The sequence below is a fragment of the Sciurus vulgaris genome, assembly GCF_902686455.1.
Source record: "Sciurus vulgaris genome assembly, chromosome: 4".
Taxonomy (NCBI): domain Eukaryota; kingdom Metazoa; phylum Chordata; class Mammalia; order Rodentia; family Sciuridae; genus Sciurus; species Sciurus vulgaris.
The window spans coordinates 79,757,559-79,784,503 of NC_136464.1; the positions used below are offsets into that span (position 1 = coordinate 79,757,559).

Here is a 26,945-nt window from a genome sequence, read left to right on the forward strand (position 1 = left end):
TATGTGTTGGAAAAAAGATAGCCCTTTAAACAAATAGGATTAGGAAAACCAAATGTAGATATACAGAAGAATGAAACAAGATCCCTCTCTCTCACCCTGCACAAAGCTCAAATGAAAGTGGATCAATGACTTAGGAAATAGACCAGAAACTTAACAACTGCTAGAAGAAAACTTAGATTCAGTACTCAACATATTGGTGCAGGCATTAACTTCCTTATCAAGACCCCTAAAGCTCAAGAAAAAAAATCAAGAATCCATAAGTGGGATGCCATCAAATTAAAATCTTTTTTCTGAAAAGCAAAGAAATTATTGAGAGCATAAAGAGAGAGTCCATATAATGGGAAAGAATCTTTACCAGCTAATCCTCTGTCAGGGGATTAATATCAAGACTACATAAAGAATACAAAAAGCTTTACACTAAAACAAACAAACCACAATTTATAATGCAAAAGAACAAAACAGAAACTTCTCAAAAGAAGAAACACAAATAACCAAGAAATACATAAAAAATGCAAATCAAAACTGCACTAAATTTTCTTCTCATTAGTTAGAATAGAATTCATCAAGAATACAAATACTAGGCTGAGCCTGCCCCCCCCCAAACCGAGGTTGGATGCCAGCACTGAGCCTGCCTGCTCCCACCCACCGAGGTTGAATGCTGTGGCTGAGCCCACCCCTCACCATGGATGGACCCAGCGCTGAGCCTGCTGACCCATCCCACCCCAAGGTTGGATGCCAGCATTGAGCCCCCTAACCTACCCCCACACGGAGGACTGATGCCAGAAGCTGAGCCTGTCTGCCTGCCCCCTACTGCTGAGGGACACTGTGCCTGCCTCCTCGCTGGTGCTCCCCAGCTTCTTTGGAGGCTGGTGCAGGCATTTTGAATTATTCATGAGGGCATGGCCATTATCACTGGAAGGGCAGCTCCCTTCCTGAGACACCTACAGGAGACTGGAAGCCCATTGACAGTACCTCTATTTGCTCACATCCTACATCCTTCACCATCCTCTTGTTCACAACTAGAAATACTATAAATAGTAATCAAAGTGATCCTGTTCATTGCAATAATGTTAAAGTCTTTATAGGGGCTCTCTGGTTCAGGGCTACATTTTCTCTGTATTGGGTGCTATTGGTATTGAAATCCCCTCAAAGGAGAGGTAGTGGAAAACTGCAGGATAATAATAAGCCTGCAAGGAGGGAACTTCTATATCTCTGATTTTCACTGCTAGAGGGGAATATATAGAAATAATATAAAAAAAAAAAAAAAAACAGGGGAAGAAATTGCCCCTAACAAACCAAGATGCTATTGTGATAGAATCCAATGACAGCATGGCAGTAAAAAATGAGAGAAAAAGAGTTTAGAATCTGCATACTTAAAATGATCCATGAAGCAAAAGACAAGAAAAGAGAACAAATGCAGCAATGCATGACCATTCCAGTAAACAGTTAAAAGAGCACATGCAGGAAACAAAACAACACTTCAATAAAGAGATAGAGATTCTGAAAAAAAAAAAAACACCAAATACTTGAAATGAAACAATAAATCAATAGAAAGCATCACCAACAGAATAGATCTTATGGAAGACAGAATCTCAGACAACTAACACAAAAGATTTAATCTTGAAAATAAAGTTAAACAAACTGAGAAGATATTAAGAAGTCATGAATGGAACCTCCAACAATTATGGGATATCATGAAAAGACCAAATTTAAGAATTTTTGGGATTGAGGAAGGCACAGAGATACAAACCAAAGGAATGTACAACCTGTTCTACAAAATAATGTCAGAAAATTTCCCAAATATGAAGAATGAAATGGAAAATCAAGTACAAGAGGCTTACAGAACACCAGGTGCACAAAATTACAGCAGATTCACACCAATACACATTATAATAAAAATACGTCACATACAAAATAAAGATAGGATTTTAAAGGCTGTGAGAGAAAAGCATCAGATTACATATAAGAGGAAATCAATACAGATATCAAGCTGATTTCTCAGCCCAGACTCTTAAAGCAAGAAGGGCCGAGAACAATATATTTCAAGCTCTGAAAGAATGTGGATGCCAACCAAGAATCCTATACCCAGCAAAACTTACCTTCAGATTTGATGATGAAATAAAATATTCCTATGATAAACAAAAGTTAAAAGAATTGACAAATAGAAAGCCTACCCTACAGAACATTCTGAGCAAAATATTTCATGAGAAAGAAGTAAAAAGCAACAATACAAGTCAGCAAAGGGAGGAATTACCCTAACTGAAAAGCCAATCAAAGGAGAAACCATTTCAAGTTAAAAATCAAAAATAAGCCAAAATGACTAGGAATACAAATCATATCACAATAATAACCCTGAATGTCAATGGCCTAAAAACAATAATTTAAAGATATAGATTGACAGATTGGATTACAAAGAAAGACCCAACAATATGCTGCCTTCAAGAGACTCATCTCATAGAAAAAGACATCCACAGACTAAAGGTGAAAGGATGGGGAAAAACATACCATGCACATGGACCCAGTAAAAAAGCAGGGGTCTCCATCCTCATATCAGATATAGTGGACTTCAAACCTAAGTTAGTTCTAAAATCTTTCTGGTGGAATTTCCCAGTTCCTCTAAATATATAATCATGACATCAGCAAATAGGGATAGTTTGAGTTCTTTTTCTCCTATTCATATTCCTTTAATTTCTTTGGCCTTTCTAATGGCTCTGGCTAGAGTTTCAAGGACAGTGTTTAGTAGAAATGGTGAAAGAGGGCATCCCTGACTTGTTCCAGTTTTTAGGGGGAATGCTTTCAGTTTTTTACCATTTAGAATGATATTGGTCATGGGCTTAGCATAGATGGCCTTTACAATGTTAAGGAATGTTCCCACTATTCCTATTTTTTCTTGTGTTTTGAACATGAAGGGGTGCTGTATTTTATCAAATGCTTTTTATTCATATATCAAAATAATCATGTGATTCTTGACTTTAAGTATATTGATATGGTGAATTACATTTATTTATTTCTGGAGGTTGAACCATTCTTCCATCCCTGGGATAAAACTCACTTGATCGTGGTACACTATCTTTTTAATATATTTTTGTATGTGATTCGCTAAAACTTTTTTGAGAATTTTTGGGTCGATATTCATTAAGGATATTGGTCTGAAATTTTCTTTCCTCAATGTGTCTCTGTCTGGTTTAGACATGATTATACATTTACAGGAACCAGGAAATTCCACCAGAAAGCTTTTAGAACTCATAAGCAAATTCAGTACAGTAGCAGGTTATAAGATCAAAGCTCATAAATCTAATGCATTTTTATACATATGTGATGAATCTTCAGAAAGAGAAGTTAGGAAATCTACCCCATTCACAATAGCATCAAAAAACATAAAATACTTGGGAATCAATCTCACAAAAGAGGTGAAAGACCTCTACAATGAGAACTACAGAACACTAAAGAAAGAAATTAAAGAAAACCTTAGAAGATGGAAAGATCTCCCATGTTCTTGGATAGGCAGAATTAATATTGTCAAAATGGCCATACCACCAAAAATGCTATACAGATTCAATGCAATTCCACTTAAAATCCCAAAGATGTACCTTACTGAAATAGAACATGCAATCATGAAATTCTTCTGGAAGAATAAAAAACCCAGAATAGTTAAAGCAATCTTTAGCAGGAAAAGTGAAGCAGGGGGTATCCAATACCAGAACTTCAACTATACTACAAAGTAATAGTAATGAAAATGGCATGGTATTGGTACCAAAATAGACAGGTAGATCAATGGTACAGAAGAGAGGACACGGACACCAACCCAAATAAATACAATTTTCTCATACTAGACAAAGGTGCCAAAAATATGCCATGGACAAAGATAGCCTCTTCAACAAATGGTGCTGAGAAAACTGGAAATCTATATGCAGCAGAATGAAACTAAACCCCTATCTCTCACCCTGCACAAAACTCAACTCAAAATGGATCAAGGTTCTCAGAATCAGACCAGAGACCCTTCACCTTACAGAAGAAAATGTAGGTCCAAATCTTCAACATGTCAGCTTAGGATCAGACTTCCTTAACAGGACTCCCATAGCACAAGAAAGGAAAGCAAGAATCAATAACTGGGATAGATTCAAACTAAAAAGCTTTCTCTCAGCAAAGGAAACTATCAGCAATGTGAAGAGAGAGCCTACAGAGTGGGAGAAAAATCTTTGCCACTCATACTTCAGATAGAACACTAATTTCCAGATTATATAAACTCTACACCAAGAATACAAATAATCCAATCAACAGATGGGCTAAGGGAATGAACAGACACTTCACAGAAGAAGATGTACAAGCAATGAACAGATACATGAAAAAATGTTCAATATCTCTAGTAATAAGAGAAATGCAAATCAAAACTACCCTGAGATTCCATCTCACCCCAGTTAGAATGGGGATTATCAAGAATACAAGCAACAATAGGTGTTGGCGAGGATGTGGGGAAAAAGGTACACTCATACATTGTTGGTGGAGTTGCAAATTGGTGCAGCCTCTCTGGAAAGCAGTATGGAGATTCCTTAGAAAACTCGGAATGGAACCACCATTTGACCCAGCTATTCCACTCCTTGGCCTATACCCGAAGAACTTCAAAATCAGCATACTACAGAGATACAGCCACATCAATGTTCATAGCTGCTCAATTCACAATAGCCAGATTGTGGACCAACATAGATGTCCTTTAATTTATGAATGGATAAAGAAAATAGTATATATATGTACAATGGAATATTTATTACTCAGCTATAAAAAAGAATAAAGTTATGGCATTTTCAGGCAAATGGATGAAATTGAAGAATATCATGCTAAGTGAGATAAGCCAATCTCAAAAAAACCAAAGGACGAATGATCTTGCTGACAAGCGGATGATGACCCATAATGCAAGGTGGGAGAGGGGCAAGAATGGAGGAAGGAGGAACTGTATAGAAGGAAAAGAGGGGTGGGGTGGGGAGGAAAAAACAACAATGAATCAAACACAATTATCCTATGTAAATGTATGATTACACAAATGGTATGCCTTTACTTCATGTACAAGCAGAGAAACAAGACGTATCCCATTTGTTTACAATAAAAATAAATTTTAAAAAACATTAAGTTAGTCAGAGGGATAAAGAAGGACATTTCATACTGCTACAGGGAAGCAAACAGCAAGATATAACAATTTTAATATTTATACCCCCCAAAATGGAGCATCTATGTATATCAAACAAACCCTTCTCAATTTTAAGAATTAAATGGACAAAAACACATTAATAGTGGGGGATTTTAACACATCAACTTCACCACTAGATAGATCCTCCAAACAAAAACTGAACAAAGAAACTATAGAAATAAATAATACAATCAATGATATGGACTTAATGGATAGTTACAGAGTATTTCATCCATCATCAAATGAATGTACTTTCTTCTCAGCAGCTCATGGATCCTTCTCCAAAGTAGACCATATGCTATGCCAAAAAGAAGCCATTAGTAAATACATAAAAATAGAGATCCTACTGTGTATCCTATGAGACCATAATGGAAAGCAATTAGAAATGAACAATAAAATAACAAATAAAAACCACTCATATACCTGGAGACTAAATAATATGCTATTGAATGGTGCAATGATAACAGAAGACATCAGGGAAGAAATTTAAAAAAAATTCTCAGAAGTAAATGAGAACAAGGACACAACATATCAAAATCTCTGGGATACTATGAAAGCAGTACTAAGAGGAAAGTTCATTGCATTGAGCCCATACATTTAAAAAAATGAAAAGCCAACAACTAAATGACCTAACATTACATCTCAAAGTCCTAGGAAAAGAAGAACATATCAACACCAAAAATAGTAGAAGACAGGAAATAATTAAAATCAGAGCTGTAATCAATGAAATTGAAACAAGAGAAACAATTCAAAAACTTGGCAAAACAAAAAGTTGGTTCTTTGAAAAAGTAAACAAAGTTTATAAACCCCAGCCACACTAATTTAGAGGAGACAGAAAATTCAAATTACTAGAATTTATGATGAAAAAGGAAAGACACCATTGAAATACATAATATAATTAGAAGCTACTTTGAAAATCTGTACTCCAACAAAATAGAAAATATCAAAGACATTGACAAATTTTTAGAGACATATAATCATCCCAAACTGAATCAGGAAGACATACACAATCAAAACAGATCAATTTCAAACACCGAAATAGAAGCCATCAAAAACCTACCAACCAAGAAAAACCCAGGACCAGATGGATTCTCCACCAAATTCTACAAGATCTTTAAAGAAGAACTGATACCAATACTCCTCAAAGTATTCCAGGAAATAGAAAAGGAGGGAACCCTTCCAAATTCATTCTATTATTCTAGTATCACTCTGATACCAAAACCAGACAAAGACACATCAAGGAAAGAAAACTTTAGACCAATGTCCCTATGTGCAAAAATCCTTAACAAAATCCTGGCAAATTGCATACAAAAATATATTAAAAAGATAGTGCACCATGATCAAGTGGGTTTTATCCCCAGGATGCAAGGTTGGTTCAACATCCAGAAATCAATAAATTCACCATATCAACAGACTTAAAGTTAAGAATCACAATAGATCCTGAGAAAGGGTTTGATAAAATATAGCACCCCTTCATGCTTAAAACACTAGAAAAAATAGGAATAGTGGGAACATACCTCAACATTGCAGAGGCTATCTATGCTAAGCCCATGGTCAATATCATTTTTAATGGAGAAAAACTAAAAGCATTCCCTCTAAAAACTGGAACAAGACAGGGATGCCCTCTTTCACCACTTCTGTTCAACACTGTCCTTGGAACATTTGCCAGAGCAATTAGACAGACCAAAGAAATTAAAGGGATACAAGTAGGAAAAGAAGAACTAAATCTGTCACTATTTGCTGATGACATGATTCTATATTTAGAAGATCTAAAAAACTCCACTAGAGAAATTCTAGAATTAATAAATGAATTCAGCAAAGTAGCAGGATATAAAATCAATACATGTAAATCTTATGCATTTCTATTCGTAAGTGATGAATCCCCTGAAAGAGAAATTAGAAAAACCACTAGTTTCCCAGTAGCCTAAAAGAAAAAAAAAAAAAAAAAAAAACTTGGGAATTAATCTAACAAAAGAGGTGAAAGACCTCTACCATGAAAACTACAGAACATTAAAGAAAGAAATTAAAGAAAACCTTCAAAGATGGAAAGATCTCCCATGTTCTTGGATAGGCATAATTAACATTGTCAAAATGGCCATTCTACCACAGGTGCTATACAGATTCAATGCAATTCCAATTAAAATCCCAATGACATTCATCTTAGAAATAGAGAAAGTGATCATGAACTTCATCTGGAAGAACAAGAGACCTTGAATAGCCAAAACAATCCTGAATAGAAAAAGTGAAACAGGAGGTATCACAATACCAGACATTAAACTATACTACAGAGCAATAGTAACAAAAACAGCATGGTATTGGCACCAAAATAGACAGGCAGACCAATGTTACAGAATAGAAAACAAAAAGACAAAACCACATAAATACAGTTACCTCATACTGGACAAAAGAGCCAAAAACATACAATAGAGAAAAGATAGCCTGTTTAACAAATAGTGTTGGCAAAACTGGAAATCCATATGCAGGAAAATGAAATTAAACCTCTATCTCTCACCCTGCACAAAACTCAACTCAAAATGGATCAAGGACATAGGAATTAGACCAGAGACCCTGCACCTAATAGAAGACAAGGTAGGCCCGAATCTTCATCATGTTGTCTTAGGATCAGACTTCTTCAACAAGACTCCCAAAGCACAAAAAAATCAAAACAAGAATCAATAAATGGGATGGACTCAAACTAAAATCTTTTTCTCAGCAAAGGATACAATCAAGAATGTGAAGAGAGAGCCTACAGAGTGGGAGAAAATCTTTTCCACATGCACTTCAGATAGAGCATTTATCTCCAAAATTTTTAAAGAACGTACAAAACTTTACACCAAAAATATGAAGAACCCAGTCAACAAATGGGCCAAGGAACTGGAGAGACACTTTACAGAAGAAGACATACAGGAAATTAATAAATATATGAAAAAGTTTTCAACAACTCTAGTAATTAGGGAAATGCAAATTAAAACAACTCTAAGATTTCATCTTACTCCAATTAGAATGGCTATTATCAAGAACACATACAATAATAGATGTTGGAGTGGACATGGGGAAAAAGGCATGCTTTTACATTGCTGGTGGAGTTGCAAATTGGTGCATCCACTCTGGAAAGCAGTGTGGAGAATCCTTAGAAAACTTGGAATGGATTCGCTTTTTGACTCAATTATTCCACTCTTCGGTTTATACCCAAAGGACCTAAAAATCAGCATACTACAGTAACATAGTCACATCAATGTTTATAGCAGCTCAGTTCACAATAGCTAGATTGTGGAACCAAACTAGATGCCCTTCAACAGATGAATGGATAAAGAAACTGTGGTATATATACACAATGAATATTATTCAGCCATAAAGAAGAAGAATACTATGGCATTTGCTGAAATACTATGAATTACTATGTATCACCATAAGGTTCTAATATAAAAAACCTGTTATTCTTCTGACAAGTTTGTCTGTATAAGTGATTTGGACATGCTCACTTGCAGCTTACAATATACTTCCCTATTTTGCAATTTGGCAATTTTATTTAATAATGCTTTGAGATTTTCTTCTCTGGTTCTCTTCACTGGAGTTCTAAATGCTTTCTGTACTTGTTGTACATTTTCCCCAAAGTTATGGGAAATTTCCTGCTATTATCCCACACTCCAGTTCCTTTCTATATACATATGATTCATTTACTAAATTAATACACATGGCCCCATAGGCCATGTATATTCTGATAATTCAGGTTTTTTCTTTTTTTTTTGTGATAATTCATCAATATTGCCTTCCAACTCTGATATTCTTTTGACCACTTGATCTAATCTATTGGTGTAACTTCAACTCAATTTTTGGGGTGACTGAGCTCTTTATTTCCAAGATTTATGTTTGATTCTTTTTCAAAAACTCTATCATTTTTTTAAATATCCTACCTTATCTTCCTTAATATATTGTCATTTATTTATCTACTTTGAATTGATTGACCATCTGTAACCTCATTTTTGGAAATTTCACTCTAGCTTTTCATCTACTGCATTATCTTTGAAATCAGTTACTATAGAGTTATGAACTTTTTGAGGAGTTATACAGCCTTTTCCCCCATATGTTTGCTGCATGTATGTTGAGTTTTGTTCTTCTGTGGGGATGTAAATTTCTTCCAATTTTATGTAAGAAATCTCTCACATGATGTATCCTAAGATAATTGTTGTGTACTATAGCATTCAATTCATTCCAAATGGAGTTTGTAGTGTAGTTTCCCTATTGCTTCCCTAGCTGTGAATTGTGAGTTTTCATAGAGTGTGTATTCTGTCAGAGCTTTGAAATGATAACCAAATTACATTCAGGGGGAAACCAATACGGATATCAGCAGATTTTTCAATCCAGACCCTAAAAGCTAGAAGGGCCTGGAACAGCATTTTTCAAGCTCTGAAAAAAAAATGGATGCCAACCAAGAATCTTACACCCAGCAAAACTTACCTTCAGATTTGATAACTAAATAAAATCCTTCCATGATAAACAAAAGCTAAAAGAACTTACAAATAGAAAGCCAGCACTACAGAACATTCTCAGCAAAACATTCCATGAGGAAAAAATGAAAAACAATGTTGTAAGTCAGCATAGGGAGGAATTACCCTAAAGGAATAGCCAAATAAAGGACAAAGTCAAATTAAAAACCAAAAAAAAGCCAAAATGACTGGAAATACAAATCATATCTCAATAATAACCCTGAATGTCAATGGCCTGAACTCATCAATCAAAAGACTGGCAGATTGGATTAAAAAGAAAGACCCAACAATAGGCTGCCTTCAAGACACTCATCTCATAGAAAAAGATACCCAAGGACGAAAGGCAAAAGGATGGGAAAAATCCTACCATGCACATGGACACAATAAAAAAGTGGGAGTATCCAACCTCATATCAGATAAAGCAGACTTCAAGCCAAAAGTAGTTAGAAGGGATAAAGAAGGACATTTCATACTGCTTAAGTAAAGCATAAATCAGCAAGACATAACAATCATAAATATTTATGCCCCAAACAATGGCTCATCCATGTACATCAAACAAATCCTTCTCAATACCAGGAACCAAATAGAGCACAACACAATAATACTAGGTGACTTCAACACACCTCTTTCACCACTGGACAGATCTTCCAAACAAAAATTGAACAAAGAAACTATAGATCTCAATAACACAATCAATAATTTAGACTTAACAGACATATATAGAATATCCCATCCATCAATGAGTGAATACACTTTCTTCTCAGCAGCACATGAATCCTTCTCTAAAATAGACCATATGTTGTGCAACAAAGTTACTCGCAGCAAATACAAAGAATATAGAGATAGTACCTTGTATTCTATCAAATCACAATGGAATGAAATTAGAAATCAATGACAAAATAAAAAACAGAAACTACTCCAACACCTGGAGACTAAATAATGTGTTATTGAATGATGCATGGATAACAGAAAACATCAAGGGGAAAATAAAAAAATCTTAGAGGTAAACGAGAATAAAGATACAACATATCAAAATCTGTGGGACACTACTAAAACACTACTAAAAAGAAAATTCATTGCATAGAGCAAATTCAATAAAAGAAGAAAAGCCAACAAATAAATACACCAACATTACAGCTCAAAGCCCTAGAAAAAGAACAGATCAACACCAAAAGTAGTAGAAGACAGGCAATAGTTAAAATCAGAGCTGAAATCAATGAAATTGAAGCAAAAGAAACAATCATAAAAATTGACAAAACAAAAAGTGGGTTCTTTGAAAAAATAAACAAAATTGATAAACCCTTAGCCACACTAACAAAGAGAAGAAGAGTGAAAACTCAAATTACTAAAATTCATGATGAGAAAGGAAATATCATGACAGACACTATTGAAATATAAAACATAAAAGCTATTTTGAAAATCTATTCTCCAACAAAATAGAAAAATCTCAAAGACATTAACATATTTCTAAATGCATATGACCCACTCAAACTGAATCAGGAGGATATACACAATTTAAACAGATCAATATCAAGCAGTGAAATAGAAGAAGCTGTCAAAAGCCTACCAGCCAAGAAAAACCCAGGACCAGATGGATTCTTAGCTGAGTTCTACAAGACCTTCAAAGAACGCATTCCAATACTTCTCAAAGTATTTCAGGCAATAGAAAAGGAGGGAACCCTACCAAACTCATTCTATGAAGCTAATATCACCCTCAAACCCAAACCAGGTAAAGACACCTCAAGGAAAGAAAACTTCAGACCAATATCCTTGATGAATATAGATGCAAAGATCCTTAAAAAAATCCTGGCAAACTGCATCCAAAAACATATTAAGAAGATAGTGCACCAGGATCAAGTAGGGTTCATCCCAGGAATGCGTTTGGTTCAACATCCATAAATCAATAAATGTAATCCATCATGTCAATAGACTTAAGGATAAGAATCATACAGTTATTTCAATTGATGCAGAAAAAGTGTTCGACAAAATATAACACCCCTTCATACTCAAAACACTAGAAAAAATAGGGATTGTAGGAACATACCTGAACATTGTAAAGGCTATTTATGCAAAGACCACAGCCAACATCATTCTTAATGAAGAAGAACTGAAAGCATTCCTTTAAAACTGGGAACAAGACAGGGATGCCTTCTTTCACCACTTCTATTCAACATTGTACTCGAAATACTAGCCAGAGCAATTAGATGGACTAAAGAAATTAAAGGGATATGAATAGGAAAAGAGGAACTTAAGTTGTCACTATTTGCTGATGACATAATTCTCTATTTAGAAGATGCAAAAAATTCCTTCAGAAAACTTCTAGACCTCATAAACAAATTCAGCAAAATAGCAGGTTATAAAATCAACACGCATAAATCTAAAGCATTTTTATACATAAGCGATGAAACATCTGAAAGGGAAATGAGGAAAACAACTCCATTTGCAATAGCCTCAATAAAATAAAATAAAATACTTGGGAATCAATCTAACCAAAGAGGTAAAAAATCTCTACAATGAAAACTACAAAACATTGAAGAAAGAAATTGAGGAAGACCTTAGAAGATGGAAAGATCTCCCATGTCCTTGGATAGGCAGAATGAATATTATCAAAATGGCCATACTTCCAAAGGCACAATACAGATTTAACACAATTCCAATTAAAATCCCTAAGACATTTCTTATAGAAATAGAAAAAGCAATCATGAAATTCATCTGGAAGAACAAAAGGCCCTGAATAGCCAAAACAATACTGGGCAAGAAGAGTGATGCAGGGGGTATCACTATACTAGACCTTAAACCCTACTATAGAGCAATAGTAACAATAAATAGAGCAATTTCAATCAATGAAATAGAGAAGTTTTCAAAAGTTTACCAACAAAGAAAAGTTCAGGACCAGATGAATTCTCAGTTGAGTTCTACAAGACCTTAAAGAAGTGCTCATTCCAAACTCCTCAAAGTATTCCATGAAATACAGGAGGAGGGAACCCTTCCAAACTCATTCTATGAAGCTAATATCACCTTGATACCAAAACCAGACAAAGACACATTGAGGAAAGAAAATTTCAGACCAATATCTTTAATGAACATAAATGCAAAAATTCTTAACAAAATTTTAGAAAAGCACATACAAAAACATATTAAACAGATACTGCACCATGATCAATTGGGTTTCATCCCAGGGATGCAAGGTTGGTTCAACATCCAGAAATCAATAAATGTAATTCACCACATCAACAGGCTTAAAGTTAAGAGTCACATGATTATTTCAATAGATGCAGAAAAAACATTTGATAAAATACAGCACCCCACTAGAAAAAATAGAAATAGTAGAAACATTCCTCAACATTGTAAGGCTATCTATGCTAAGCCTACAGCCAACAGGTTTAATGCAATTTCAATTAGAATTCCAATGTCATTTCTCATAGAAATAGAGAAAGGAATCATGAAGTTCATCTGGAAGAACAAAAGACCCAGAACAGCCAAAGCAATCCTGGGCAAGAAGAATGACACAGGAAGTATCACAATATCAGACCTCAAACTCTACTATACAGCAATAGTAACAAGAATGGCATGGCATTGGCACCAAAACAGAGAGGTAGGCCAATGGTACAGGATAGAAGACAAAGAGACATACCCACATAAGTACTGTTATCTCATACTAGACAAATAATGTGCCAAATACTTACAATGGAGAAAAGATAGCCTTTTCTACAAATGGTGTTGGGAAAATTGGAAATCCGTATGTAGTAAAATAAATTAAACCTCTCTCTCTCACCCTGCACAAAATGCAACTCAAAATGGATCAAGGATTTGGAAATTAGAGCTGAGACCCTTCACTAAATAGAAGAAAAATTAGGCCCGAATCTCCAACACATTGGATTAGGATTAGACTTCTTTTTTTTTTAAATTTTTGCAAAATTATTTTTATTAGGAAAAGAGATTTCCACTAGCAGTTTAAAAACACTTGCTCTGACCATTACCAATGAATTCTTTTTAACATTTAGAAAAGCAAGTTTTTTTTTTTATTGTAAACAAATGGGATACATGTTGTTTCTCTGTTTGTACATGGCGTAAAGGCATACCATTTGTGTAATCATAAATTTACATAGAGTAATGTTGTTTGATTCATTCTGTTATTTTTTCCATTCCCCCCACCCCTCCCACCCCTCTTTACCCTCTATACAGTACTTCCTTCCTACATACTTGCCCCCCTCCCTAACCCTAACTCTAACCCTAACACTAATATTTCCCTCCCCCCCATTATGTGTCATCCTCCACTTATTAGCGATATCATTCGTCCTTTGGCTTTTTGAGATTGGCTTATCTCACTTAGCATGATATTCTCCAATTTCATCCATTTGCCTGCAAATGCCATAATTTTATCATTCTTTATGGCTGAGTAATATTCCATTGTATATATATACCACAGTTTCTTTATCCACTCATCAATTGAAGGGCATCTAGGTTGGTTCCACAGTCTGGCTATTGTGAATTGAGCAGCTATGAACATTGATGTGGCTGTATCTCTGTAGGATGCTGATTTTAAGTCCTTTGGGTATAGGCCAAGGAGTGGGATAGCTGGGTCAAATGGTGGTTCCATTCCAAGCTTTCTGAGGAATCTCCACACTGCTTTCCAGAGTGGCTGCACTAATTTGCAGCCCCACCAGCAATGTATGAGTGTACCTTTCTCCCCACCTCCTCGCCAACACCTGTTGTTGCTCGTATTCTTGATAATCGCCATTCTAACTGGGGTGAGATGGACTCTTAGGGTGGTTTTGATTTGCATTTCTCTTATTACTAGAGATGTTGAACATTTTTCCGTAAGTTTGTTGATTGCTTGTAAATCTTCTGTGAAGTGTCTACTCATTTCCTTAGCCCATTTGTCGACTGGATTATTTGAATTCTTGGAGTAAAGTTTTTTGAGTTCTTTATAGATTCTGGAGATTAGTGCTCTATCTGAAGTATGATTGGCAAAGATATTCTCCCATTCTGTAGGCTCTTTCTTCGCATTGCTGATAGTTTCCTTTGCTGAGAGAAAGCTTTTTAGTTTGAATCTATCCCAGTGGTTGAATCTAGCTTTTATTTCTTGTGCTATGGGAGTCCTGTTAAGGAAGTCTGATCCTAGACCAACAAGGTAAAGATTTGGACCTACTTTTTCTTCTATAATCTGCAGGGTCTCTGGTCTGATTCCGAGGTCCTTAATCCATTTTGAGTTTAGTTTCGTGCATGGTGAGAGATATGGGTTTAGTTTCATTCTGTTGCATATGGATTTCCAATTCTCCCAGCACCATTTGTTGAAGAGGCTATCTTTTCTCCATTGCATATTTTTGGCACCTTTGTCTAGTATGAGAAAATTGTATTTATTTGGGTTTGTGTCCGTGTCCTCTATTCTATACCATTGATCTACCTTTCTATTTTGGTACCAATACCATGCCGTTTTTGTTACTATTGCTTTGTAGTAGAGTTGAAGATCTGGTATTGCAATACCCCCTGTTTCACTCTTCCTGCTAAGTATTGCTTTAGCTATTCTGGGTTTCTTATTCTTCCAGATGAATTTCATAATTGCTTGCTCTATTTCTGTAAGGTACATCATTGGGATTTTAATTGGAATTGCATTGAATTTGTATAGCACTTTAGGTAGTATGGCCATTTTGACAATATTAATTCTTCCTATCCAAGAACATGGAAGATCTTTCCATCTTCTAAGGTGTTCTTTAATTTCTTTCTTTAGTGTTGTATAGTTCTCATTGTAGAGGTCTTTCACCTCTTTTGTGAGATTGATTCCCAAGTATTTTATTTTTTTCGAGGCTATTGTGAATGGGGTAGTTTTCCTAATTTCTCTTTCTGAAGATTCATCACTTATGTATAAAAATGTGTTGGATTTATGGGCATTGATCTTGTAACCTGATACTTTACTGAATTCACTTATGAGTTCTAAGAGTTTTCTGGTGGAATTTCCAGGTTCCTCTAAATATATAATCATGTCATCAGCAAACAGGGATAGTTTGAGTTCTTCTTTTCCAATTCGTATCCCTTTAATCTCTTTGGTTTGTCTAATTGCTCTGGCCAGAGTCTCAAGAACGATGTTGAATAGAAGTGGTGAAAGAGGGCATCCCTGCCTTGTTCCAGTTTTTAGGGGGAATGCTTTCAGTTTTTCACCATTTAGAATGATATTAGCCATGGGCTTAGCATAAATGGCCTTTACAATGTTAAGGAATGTTCCCACTATCCCTATTTTTTCTAGTGTTTTGAGCATGAAGGGGTGCTGTATTTTATCAAATGCTTTTTCTGCATCTATTGAAATAATCATGTGATTCTTGACTTTAAGTCTATTAATGTGGTGAATTACGTTTATTGATTTCCTGATGTTGAACCAACCTTGCATCCCTGGGATGAAACCAACTTGATCATGGTGCACTATCTTTTTAATATGTTTTTGTATGCGATTTGCTAAAATTTTGTTGAGAATTTTTACATCGATGTTCATTAAGGATATTGGTCTGAATTTTTCTTTCCTTGATGAGTCTCTGTCTGGTTTAGGTATCAGGGTGATATTGGCTTCATAGAATGAGTTTGGGAGGGTTCCCTCCTCTTCTATTTTATGGAATACTTTGAGAAGTATTGGAATGAGCTCTTCTTTAAAGGTTTTGTAGAACTCGGCTGAGAACCCATCTGGTCCTGGACTTTTCTTTGTTGGTAGGCTTTTGATGACTTCTTCTATTTCAGTACTTGAAATTGGTCTATTTAAATTGTTTATGTCCTCCTCGTTCAGTTTAGGCAATTCATATGTCTCTAGAAACCTGTTGATGCCTTCCAAATTTTCTATTTTGTTGGAGTATAGATTTTCAAAATAGCTTCTAATTATGTTTTGTATTTCAATCCTGTCTGTTGTGATATTTCCTTGTTCATTCAGAATTTTAGTGATTTGGGTTTTCTCTCGTCTTCTCTTTGTTAGTGTGGCTAAAGGTTTATCAATTTTGTTTATTTTTTCGAAGAACCAACTATTTATTTTGTCAATTTTTTGTATTGTTTCTTTTGTTTCAATTTCATTGATTTCAGCTCTGAGTTTAATTATTTCCTGTCTTCTACTACTTTTGGTGCTGTTCTGTTCTTCTTTTTCTAGGGCTTTGAGCTGTAGTGTTAGGTCGTTTATTTGTTGAGTTTTACTTCTTTTATTAAATGCGCTCCATGAAATAAATTTCCCTCTAAGTACTGCTTTCATAGTGTCCCAGAGATTTTGATATGATGTTTCTTTGTTCTCATTTACCTCTAAGAATTTTTTATTTTTTTTTTTATTTTTTTTTTCTTTTTTTTTTTTTCTTTTCTTTTTTTTACTCTTTTTTTTTTTTTTTATTTTTATCCTTTTTTTTTTTTTTTTAATAAAAAAATAAAAAAGTAAAAAAAGGCCTAGGGCTAGACTTAGACATTAAGCACCCCTGGGTTTATTCCCTGGTACCAAAACAAAACAAAAAACGACCATCAAGTACAATATCTATCAAAAAAGTAAATCACTTTGTATTTTAAAAAATCTTGAATATGATAAACATATACTACTTTAGTTGCAGGATAAAGTGATTTTCATTTAAAAGAGAAATAGTCATACTAAGTAACTATGCTTCTGTTATAATAATTCATACTTTTCTTCCCTTACTCCATTTTTAAGTCAGTGACACAACTAAGAAAGTTTAGAAATGACACCATAGGATGAACTTTATTTTAAAGCTCATAAAGTTTTCACAATCAGTTACAACAGGATCAACATTTCTTCCATATCACACCTTCACATGACAATGTACTGTATAATGAGAGAGATAATTTTAAAGTTTGTTTTGCATGCTGCTAACACATTTCACTAGCTTTTGTTATTCACTGGATTTTTAATAATGAAAGCAAAATCACTCTATTGGACAGAATAAATTTTTGAAAGCCCTTATAAAATCAGACTTAGTCTTGTTTATAAACATCCACACCCACACACAGTTCAACACTAAATAGATGTTCTTCATCCATGTACATTACCTTTATTCCAACTCCACCATTTTTCATTGGAACCAAATCATAACTTAAGTTTTCCTTCTCCTTTTGAATGAAGGGGTCATTGAAAGTGCGACCATGAAATCTCTTGAAGTTAGATACGGTATTGTTTGCATGAGTGATTTGCTGATTTTTGGCTGCAACTCCAATCGTTCTGTTTTTTGATCCAAATGATATGACTGATGGCGTGCACCGGTCGCTGAACTCGTTGGCGATGGTCTCGATGCCCCCAGTCCGGGCCACCGCGATGTAGCAGCTCTGCGAGCCCACGTCTAGCCCCACCACCGACATGGCCGGCTCGCGGTGCGCCTCCGCCTCGGGTCTGGGTCTGCGTCCTCCTGCCGCCCGCGCGCCGCTCCTTTTCGGCCGCCGCCGCCGCCTCCTCTGGCTCCTGCCCGCAGAGCCGACTGCGCTTCTGTCACTCGGGCCGACACTCGGCCGGTCGGACGCCTCCGGCTACCCGGGAACAGCGGCGCTGGCAGGAGAGCCGCCCGGGAGAACGCGGCGCTCGGCCTCCGCGGGTCGCTGCACAGCTTGGGTTGACTGCCTCGCTCGGTCGCCGCCGCTCGCTAGCACACCGGCGCCGGCGCCCAACTACCGACCCCCTAAGAATTTTTTAATTTCCTTCCTAATATCTTCTGTTATCCATTCATCATATAATAGCATATTGTTTAATCTCCAGGTGTTGGAATAGTTTCTGTGTTTTACTCTTTCATTTATTTCTAACTTCAATCCATTATGATCTGATAGAATACATGCTAGTGTCTCTATCTTCTTGTATTTGCTAACATTAGCTTTGTGGCATAATATATGGTCTATTTTAGAGAATGATCCATGTGCTGCTGAGAAGAAAGTGTATTCGCTCTTGGTTGGATGGTATATTGTATAAATGTCCGTTAAGTCTAAATTATTGATTGTGTTATTGAGATCTATGGTTTCTTTGTTCAATTTTTGTCTGGAAGATCTGTCCAGGGTGAGAGAGGCGTGTTAAAATCACCTAGTATTATCGTGTTATGGTCTATTTGGTTTCTGAAATTGAGAAGGATTTGTTTGACATACATGGATGAGCCACTGTTTGGGGCATAGATGTTTATGATTGTTATATCTTGCTGATTTATGCTTCCCTTAAGCAGTATGAAATGACCTTCTTTATCCCTTCTGACTAACTTTGGCTTGAAGTCCACATTATCGGAAATGAGGATGGATACTCCAGCTTTTTTGCTGAGTCCATGTGCATGGTATGTTTTTCCCCATCCTTTCACCTTTAGTCTATGGGTATCTTTTTCTATGAGGTGAGTCTCTTGCAGGCAACATATTGTTGGATCTTTCTTTTTAATCCAATCTGCCAGTCTATGTCTTTTGATTGATGAATTCAGGCCATTAACATTCAGGGTTATTATAGAGATATGATTTGGTTTCCCGGTCATTTGGTTCATTTTTAAAATTTTATTTATTTATTTGTCTGACACAACTTGTTTCCTCCTTTATTTGACAATTCCTTTAGGATAATTCCTCCCTTTGCTGATTTGCTTCTTTGTTTTTCAATCTCTTCCTCGTGGAATATTTTGCTGAGAATGTTCTGTAATGCTGGCTTTCTTTTTGTAAATTCTTTTAGCTTTTGTTTATCATGGAAGGATTTTATTTCATCATCAAATTTGAAGGTAAGTTTTGCTGGGTATAAGATTCTTGGTTGGCATCCATTTTCTTTCAGGGCTTGAAAAATGTTGTTCCAGGCCCTTCTAGCTTTTAGGGTCTGGATTGAAAAATCTGCTGTTATGCGTATTGGTTTCCCCCTGAATGTAATTTGGTTCTTTTCTCTCACAGCCTTTAAAATTCTGTCTTTATTTTGTATGTTCGGTATTTTCATTATAATGTGCCTTGGTGTGGGTCTGTTGTAATTTTGTGTATTTGGAGTCCTATAAGCCTCTTGAACTTGATTTTCCATTTCATTCTTCAGATTTGGGAAATTTTCTGATATTATTTCATTGAATAGGTTGTTCATTCCTTTGGCTTGTTTCTCTAGGCCTTCCTCAATCCCAATAATTCTTAAATTTGGCCTTTTCATGATATCCCATAGTTCTTGTAGATTCTGTTCATGATTTCTTACCATCTTCTCTGTTTGTTCAACTTTGTTTTCAAGGTTAAATATTTTGTCTTCAATGTCTGAGGTTCTGTCTTCCAGGTGTTCTATCCTATTGGATATGCTTTCTATGGGGTTCTTAATTTGGTTTATTGTTTCCTTCATGTCAAGGATTTCTGTTTGGTTTTTTTTTCAATATCTCTAACTCTTTATTGAAATGATCTTTTGCTTCCTGTATTTGCTCTTTTAACTGTCGATTGGTGCGATCAATCAATGCTTGCATTTGCTCTTTCATCTCATCATTCAGTGCGTGCATTTGCTCTTTCATCTCATCGTTTGCTTCTCTGATCATTTTAATTATGTACATTCTGAACTCCTTTTCTGTCATTTCTTCTGCCATGCTGTCACTGGGTTTTATTGATGTAACATCTAGATTTGTTTGCAGCATTTTCTTTCCTTGTTTTCTCATATTGTTCAGGTATCAGAGGACCGCTGAGATATTGCAGATTTCCTCTATTGACTTACAATGTCCCTGAAGATTTCTATATATATCCCCCCTTAGCCTTCAGTAGGCTGAAGTCTTGGAGGAAGTTGATAATGCGGTGCTCCACAAGGAAGCTGCCTCTGTAGAAGTGGTGGCCTTCAGGTGGGGTATAATCCCTGCTAGTGGGCAGAGGTGCCTCCACTTGTTGACCAATGGTCATCCAAAGGGGACCTAGGCTGTGGGCTGAGGCAAGGCCTGTTTGGGCCTGAGTCTCTGCTTTTACCGTCCTTGTGGGGAAACCTCACCCAGCAGGGAAGACTCACCCGGTGGGGAGGTCTCGCTGGTCAGTTCCCTCCTAGAGGTTCCCCTCAATTTATAGCTACCACCTGGGCTGGGCTGCCTTCCTCTGCAAAGTTCCCAGGGGCCCGGCCCTACCTCCTGGGCCTGGGAGCCTCACCCTTTGCAGATGACTCTCCTTAGGCTGCCCTTCCTCAGAGAATCTGCCTGCAGGCCTGGAACCTTCGCTCCGCCCTAAGCCTGTCTCTGTGCGGCTCTTCCACCAAGAAGCCTCCTAGATCCTGGGACCCTGTTCTGCACCTAATCACCTGGCTATGCGGCCCCTCCTCTGAGCAGCCACCTGGGGCCCTGTACAATCGCTCTGAATCCCAGAGACCCGCCACACGCCTCTTCCTCCAGACAGCCACCCAGTATTCCGGTGGGGTCACTAGGAGTCCAAGAAACTCACTGCGTGCCTCCTCCTCCCACCAACCACCCGTAGCCCTGGGCAATCAATCACTCCCAGTCGAAGTGACCCTCCCCGTTCCTCCTCCTTCTCCAGATAACCCCCGGGGTGTTCAGGAGCGGTCGCTCTGAGTGGCTCTGAGTCCACGTGACCTGCAGCACGGGTCCTCTGGGCAACCGCCCGGAGCTCTGGTGCGGCCACTCAAGACCAAGCGTCCCACCACGCTTCTCCTCCAGGCAGCCCCCCTGTGTTCAGGAGCTCTTACTTTAAGTCCAAACAACTCACCACTCGCCTTCTCCTCTGAGCAGCCGCCTGGAGTGCTAATGCAGTCACTGCGAGTCCAAACGACCCGCAGCGCTCCTCCTCCTCCTCCTCCTACTCCTCTGGGCAGGCCCCGGGGTTCAGAAGTGGTCTGAGTCCAAACAGCTCGCCACGCAGCCCCTTCTCTGGCAACCACCTGTAGCTCTGGTGTAGTCACCCCGAATCCAAGCGGCCGCACTCCTCTTCCTCCTCCTCGTCCTCAGGGCAGGCCCCGGTGTTCAGAAGCGTCATTCTGAGTCCAAACAGCTCGCCGCGCAGCTTCTCCTCTGGCAACCGCCTGTAGCTCTGGTGCAGTCACTCCGAATCCAAGTGGCCACGCTCCTCCTCCTCCTCCTCAGGGCAGGCCCCGGTGTCCTGAGTCCACACAGCTCTCCTCGCCACTCTTCCCCTGGGCAGCCGCCGGAGCCCCAGTGGTTGCTCCGAGTCCCAGCGCTGTGCCTAGCGGCCTCCTTTACGGCGCTCCCAGCTGTCCGAGTTCACTGCTCCAGCGGGGGGAGGGGCGTCTCGCCGGCAGTTCTACTTCACAAAGTTTCCTGCGTTCCGGGACCACCGTCCCATCCGGGATGCCTCCCCAGGGGGTGAGAGTCACCCGGCTGCTTTGAGTTGGTCCCAAGCGTCTCAATATCTCCTCTTTTGAATCCTGAGTCCTGGAGCAACATGAAATGCAGCCACCCTCTAGGCCGCCATCTTGAAACCTCCAGGATTAGACTTCTTTAACAAGATCCCCATAGTCCAGGAAATAAAAGCAAGAATCAATAAATTGGATAGATTCAAAATAAAAAGCTTTTTCTCAGCAAAGGAAACAATCAATAATGTGAAAAAAGAACCTACAAAGTGGAAGAAAATCTTTTCCTCCCACACTTCAGACACAGCACTAATCTCCAAAGTTTATAAAGAACTTAAAAAAATTTATACCTAAAATATAAAGAACCCAATCAATAAATGGGGTAAGGATTTGGGCAGACACTTCATAGAAGAGTATATACAGGTGATCAACAGATATATGAAAAAGTGCTCATCTTCTCTAGTAACTAGAGAAATGCAAATTAAAACCACCCTAAGATTTTATCTAATTCCAATTACAATGGCTATTTTCAAGAACACAAGCAATAATAAGAGTTGCGTGGATGTGGGGAAAAAGGTACACTCATACATTGATGGTGGAGTGACAAATTGGTGCAGCCACTCTGGAAAGCAGTATGGAGATTCCTCAGAAAACTTGGAATGGACCCACCATTTGACCCAGCTATTTCATTCCTCAGTTTATACCAAAAGGACTTAAAATCAGCATACTACAGTGATGTAGCCATATCAATGTTCATAGCTGCTCAATTCACAATAGCCAAATTGTGGAACCTACCAAGATGCACTTGAGTTGATGAATGGATAAAGAAACTGTGGTATATATACACAATGGAATATTACTCAGCCATAAAGAAGAATACAATTATGACATTTGCTGGTAAATGAATGAAGTTGGAGAATATCATGCTAAGTGAAATAGGCCAAGCCCAAGAAACCAAACATCAAATGTTTTCTCTGATAAGTGGATGGCAATACATAATGGGGGGGTGACAGGGGAGAGAAAGAGAAGAATGAAGGAACTTTGAATGGTGTAGAGAAAAATGGGGTGGAAGGGGGTGGGGGAAGGAAAGACAGTAGAATGAGACAGTATTATCCTATGTATATGTGTGATTACATGATTGGTGTGAATCTACATTGTGTACAACCATAGAAATGAAAATTTGTACTCCATTTGTGTATAGTGAATCAAAATGCAGTCTACAAAAGTAAAAAAAAAAAAAAAAATTAAATTAAAAAAATTAAACCCCTAACTCTTACCCTGCATGAAAGTCAAAGTGGAATAAGGGGTTAGGCATTGTAACAGAGGCCCTGTACCTAATAGAAGAAAAAGTAGGCCCAAATCTACATCATGCTGGCTTAGGAACTGACTTCCTTAACACAGCCTCTAAATTGCCAGCAGTAAAATGAAGAGTCAATAAATGGGAGAGAATCAAACTAAGAAGCTTCTTCACAGCAAAGGAAACAATTGGTAATGTGAAGAGAGAGCCTACAGAATGGGAGCAAATCTTTGCCAACTGCACTTCAGATAGAGCATTAATCTCCAGTATATATAAAAACTCAAAATAACACCAAAAAATATCCCCCAAATAACCCAACCAATAAATAGGCTAAGAAACTGAGCAGACCCGTCAGAAAGACAGAAATACCATCAATATACAAATATATGAAAAAATGTTCAACATCTTAGCAGTCAAAGAAGTGCAAATTAAAATTACACTGAGATTTAATCTCACTCAAGTCAGAGTGAGAATTATCAAGAATACAAGCAACAATAAATGTTGGCAAATATGTGGGGGAAAATAGACTTATCCATTGCTGGTGGGATTGCAAATTGGTGCAATCACTCTGGAAATCAGTATGGAGATTCCTCAAAAATCTTGGAATGGAACTAGCATTTGACTCATTATCTCACTCCTCAGTTTATACCCATAGGAATTAAAATTAGCATACTATAATGACACAGCCACATCAAAGTTTATAGCAGCTCAATGCACAGCCAAACTGTGGAGCCAATCTAGGTGCCTTCAACAGATGGATAGATAAAGAAATTGTGGTATATATACACAATGGAATATTACTCAGCCATGAAAAAGAATGAAATTATTGTCTTTGCTTGTAAATGGATGGAACTGGAGAATATCATGCTAAGAAAAATAAGTCAATCCTCAAAAATCCAAAGTCTGAATGTTTTCTCTTATATGTGGATGCTAATTCACAATAAGGGGAGGGTTATGAAAGATTAGTAATACTTTGGACTAGAGAAAGGGGGATAAAGGGATGGGAGAGGTAATAGGAATAGAAAAGATAGAAGAATGAATTGAACATTACTAGCCTATGTGCATATGTGACTATTGACAAATGTAATTCTACATCATGTACAACTCCAATAATGAGAAGTTGTATGCCATATATGTATAATATCTCAAAATATCTTCTATCATGTATAACTAATTAGAACAAATTAAAATATGTCAGCTGAGATTTATTAGAGATCACTCTTGGGGACATGTGAAAAGATTCTTGACTCCTTTACGTTTCCTTTACCAGTGGTGCCATCTGCCAGGATGAGCTAGAGTCCTGCTGACCATACATGGCTTCTCTTGGAAGCATCAGGGACATTTCCTTCTCCAAAGAAATGACCCTCCTCTTCCAGAATGTGCAGTGGTTGGCTTCCTGTTATCCAGGGTCCTATCTTGATCTCCCTGATCAGCAGATTGGGTGACTTACCAAATTGAAGGGCCTAGAGTGGATTCCTGTTGTTCTATGAATGCTGGCTGATCTTAGAGAGCAAGGGTCAAAATGTTGGCTGCTTTTTCCTTGGTCCTTTTACTTCCTTGATTTGGTCTCCCAGTTTTTGGTTTTAAACATCCAGCAGACCAGTTTTACCAGTCTTAAAATGGTAGAAACAGGTTATAACTTAAATATCTATAATTTTACAGTTACCACTTTCATTTAATTTGGGTCAGTATTAGTACTTAATGTCAGCATTATATCCTATTTGTCCTACAGGTGATGGTTCATCATGTCAAGTTAACTCAGGTTCCTTTATTATAATTAGTACCTATACATTTAAATATTTTTGAACCCTTTCTTCTGGTGTCCTGCTATCCTTGCACACCAGAGGCATTGCCTTTTGGCACCTTCAATTTAGTGCCTGACTTTTCAGACCCCTTATCATGTAACCACATAAATAACTGTAAATACAGAATCTCTGTCACATGCTTTATTCCTGACAGACCAACTCCAACTTCAAGATTGAGTAATAATCCAGAAAAAAACATTCAAAGGCCAGATTGTGTCACAGTAAACCATCTTTCTGATAGACAGGCTTGTACCTAGAGGTGACCCATTCAGCCAAGATCTCTCTGCCCAAGAGACCACCAACAGAGCATGGCCCAAGTCTCAAAGGGCCAGTAATGGACACAACAAACAGACAAGTATAACTGAAACCAGGGTTGATAGATGGGAATCTTGAAAAAAGAAAAGTCCTGCAAATATGAATTCCTTCCACTTTCTTTATTTTCTCAGACCAAATTCAAATGCAAGATTGTATAATAATGCAGAAAGCTATTCAAAAGCCAGATCATTACAGTAAAACAGCAGAGGGAATAAGTAACCCTCAGAGGTGTGGGCCAGCTGGAAATAAAGGAGAGAGAAGTAATATTAAGAAATAAAAACAAAATATCAGAAATATATTTATATTAAAAGCAGCGACTGGATGGGTGGAACAGACCTGATGGTTCTGATCCTAACAAAGGGAAAAAGCCCACAAATGCTTCATGTATAGTGAAACACACCAAAGGAATTTATTGTGAGGAGGGCTTCTTCAAGGTAAAGAAGATGCAAGGAGCTGTGGGGAAGTGGCCTGCTTGGAGCCTTGTCACTTGCACAGTGAGTCTTCCTCTTCCAGGCAGCTGCCACCTCAAGGCTGTTAGGCACACTGGAATCTCCTTTACTCAAGGCTAGCAGGCACTTGAATTCAAAGTTGTCACACTCATATATTCCTTGCCAGTCATGAAATTGGCCCCATTAACAGCGGACACCTGAAAATGGGCATGTCTTTCTGCACATTCCTGTTGGGACTAATGACACATTAACTACCTCAGGCTGACTCCTTACTCCCTGGTGAGTGAGCAAGATCAAGGCCTCAAAGGTGGTTTCAAAAGTTAATGATGACAAATTGAACCACCATTAGGGATTAGCTAACAACAGTTCTGCGAATGTAATCAGCTTGTGCTTGCCATATAGTCCTATGGGACTCTCGCCCGCGTGAACCCCCGTGCCTTGCTGACCTTTAAGCTGATTTGTTCCCGCCTAGCCTCCACCATACATAAAAGCTGTGTGACTTCCTCAATAAAGAGTTCCTGCTGTAACTGGTCTCCCTGAGGCATCTGATTGTCCTCCGCCCAGAGGGCTGAGTGCAGGCAGTCAGCAGGCCCTACTTTTCCTGGTCTGGCCTTGTTGGGGAGTGCTCCCTTCCCTTGTCGCTGGTTGAGAAGAGCAAGGGAGCTAAAGACCCCAACATCTGGTGCCTAACATGGGACCCCTCAAGGCTGATCCACAGCCAAAGTGAAGAGGCAGCTTTGAAACCAAAAGTACCGGCAGATTGGTCCAAGTGAGTTCTGAGGTAAGGGCATCCCTGAAAAGATGGGGCAAACACACACCACACATGGTGACGCTGGCTCTCAGCTCTTAGACTCATGCTGAAGAGTAGGGGCCTTGAGTTGTCTGATACACAGTCAGAAAAAGCCTGGGACACCTTTACTCGGGTGGCCCCTTGGCTTCCTGCTGCTACTCTTTTTGACTGGTCCACATGGGATCATATAGAACAACTTGTTAGGAAGAGGGAAATCAATTTAGGGGAGGGTCCCCCATTGGGAGTCTACCCTACATTATCCTCCCTTAAGGCCTGCTTCTCTCCAGGACCTCCCAAAGGGGGCTCCAAGTTTCCTCCCGAAGAGCCACCACCTAAGGAACCGTTGGCTCCTCCCATTGCATTTCCTTTCAGAAACTTGCCACATAGTAAACAA

General features: G+C 38.0%; 2 protein-coding genes across 2 annotated transcripts in view; both read left to right on the forward strand.

Annotated features, from left to right (window-relative positions):
- LOC306660237 (uncharacterized protein) overlaps positions 1-25,178 on the forward strand; it is a gene marked incomplete at its 3' end in the record, with an annotated part of 493,624 nt that extends 468,446 nt beyond the window's left edge. The window contains exons 2-3 of the mRNA XM_079138392.1: positions 17,650-18,343; positions 25,152-25,178. Coding sequence (XP_078994518.1) covers positions 17,993-18,343; positions 25,152-25,178 — 378 coding nt within the window. The 5' untranslated portion in view covers positions 17,650-17,992. The remainder of the gene's footprint in view (positions 1-17,649; positions 18,344-25,151) is intronic.
- The window catches only part of LOC306660181 (protein prenyltransferase alpha subunit repeat-containing protein 1-like), a 631,547-nt gene that overhangs the window by 195,944 nt on the left and 408,658 nt on the right, over positions 1-26,945 (forward strand). The gene's annotated exons all lie outside the window — the stretch shown is intronic.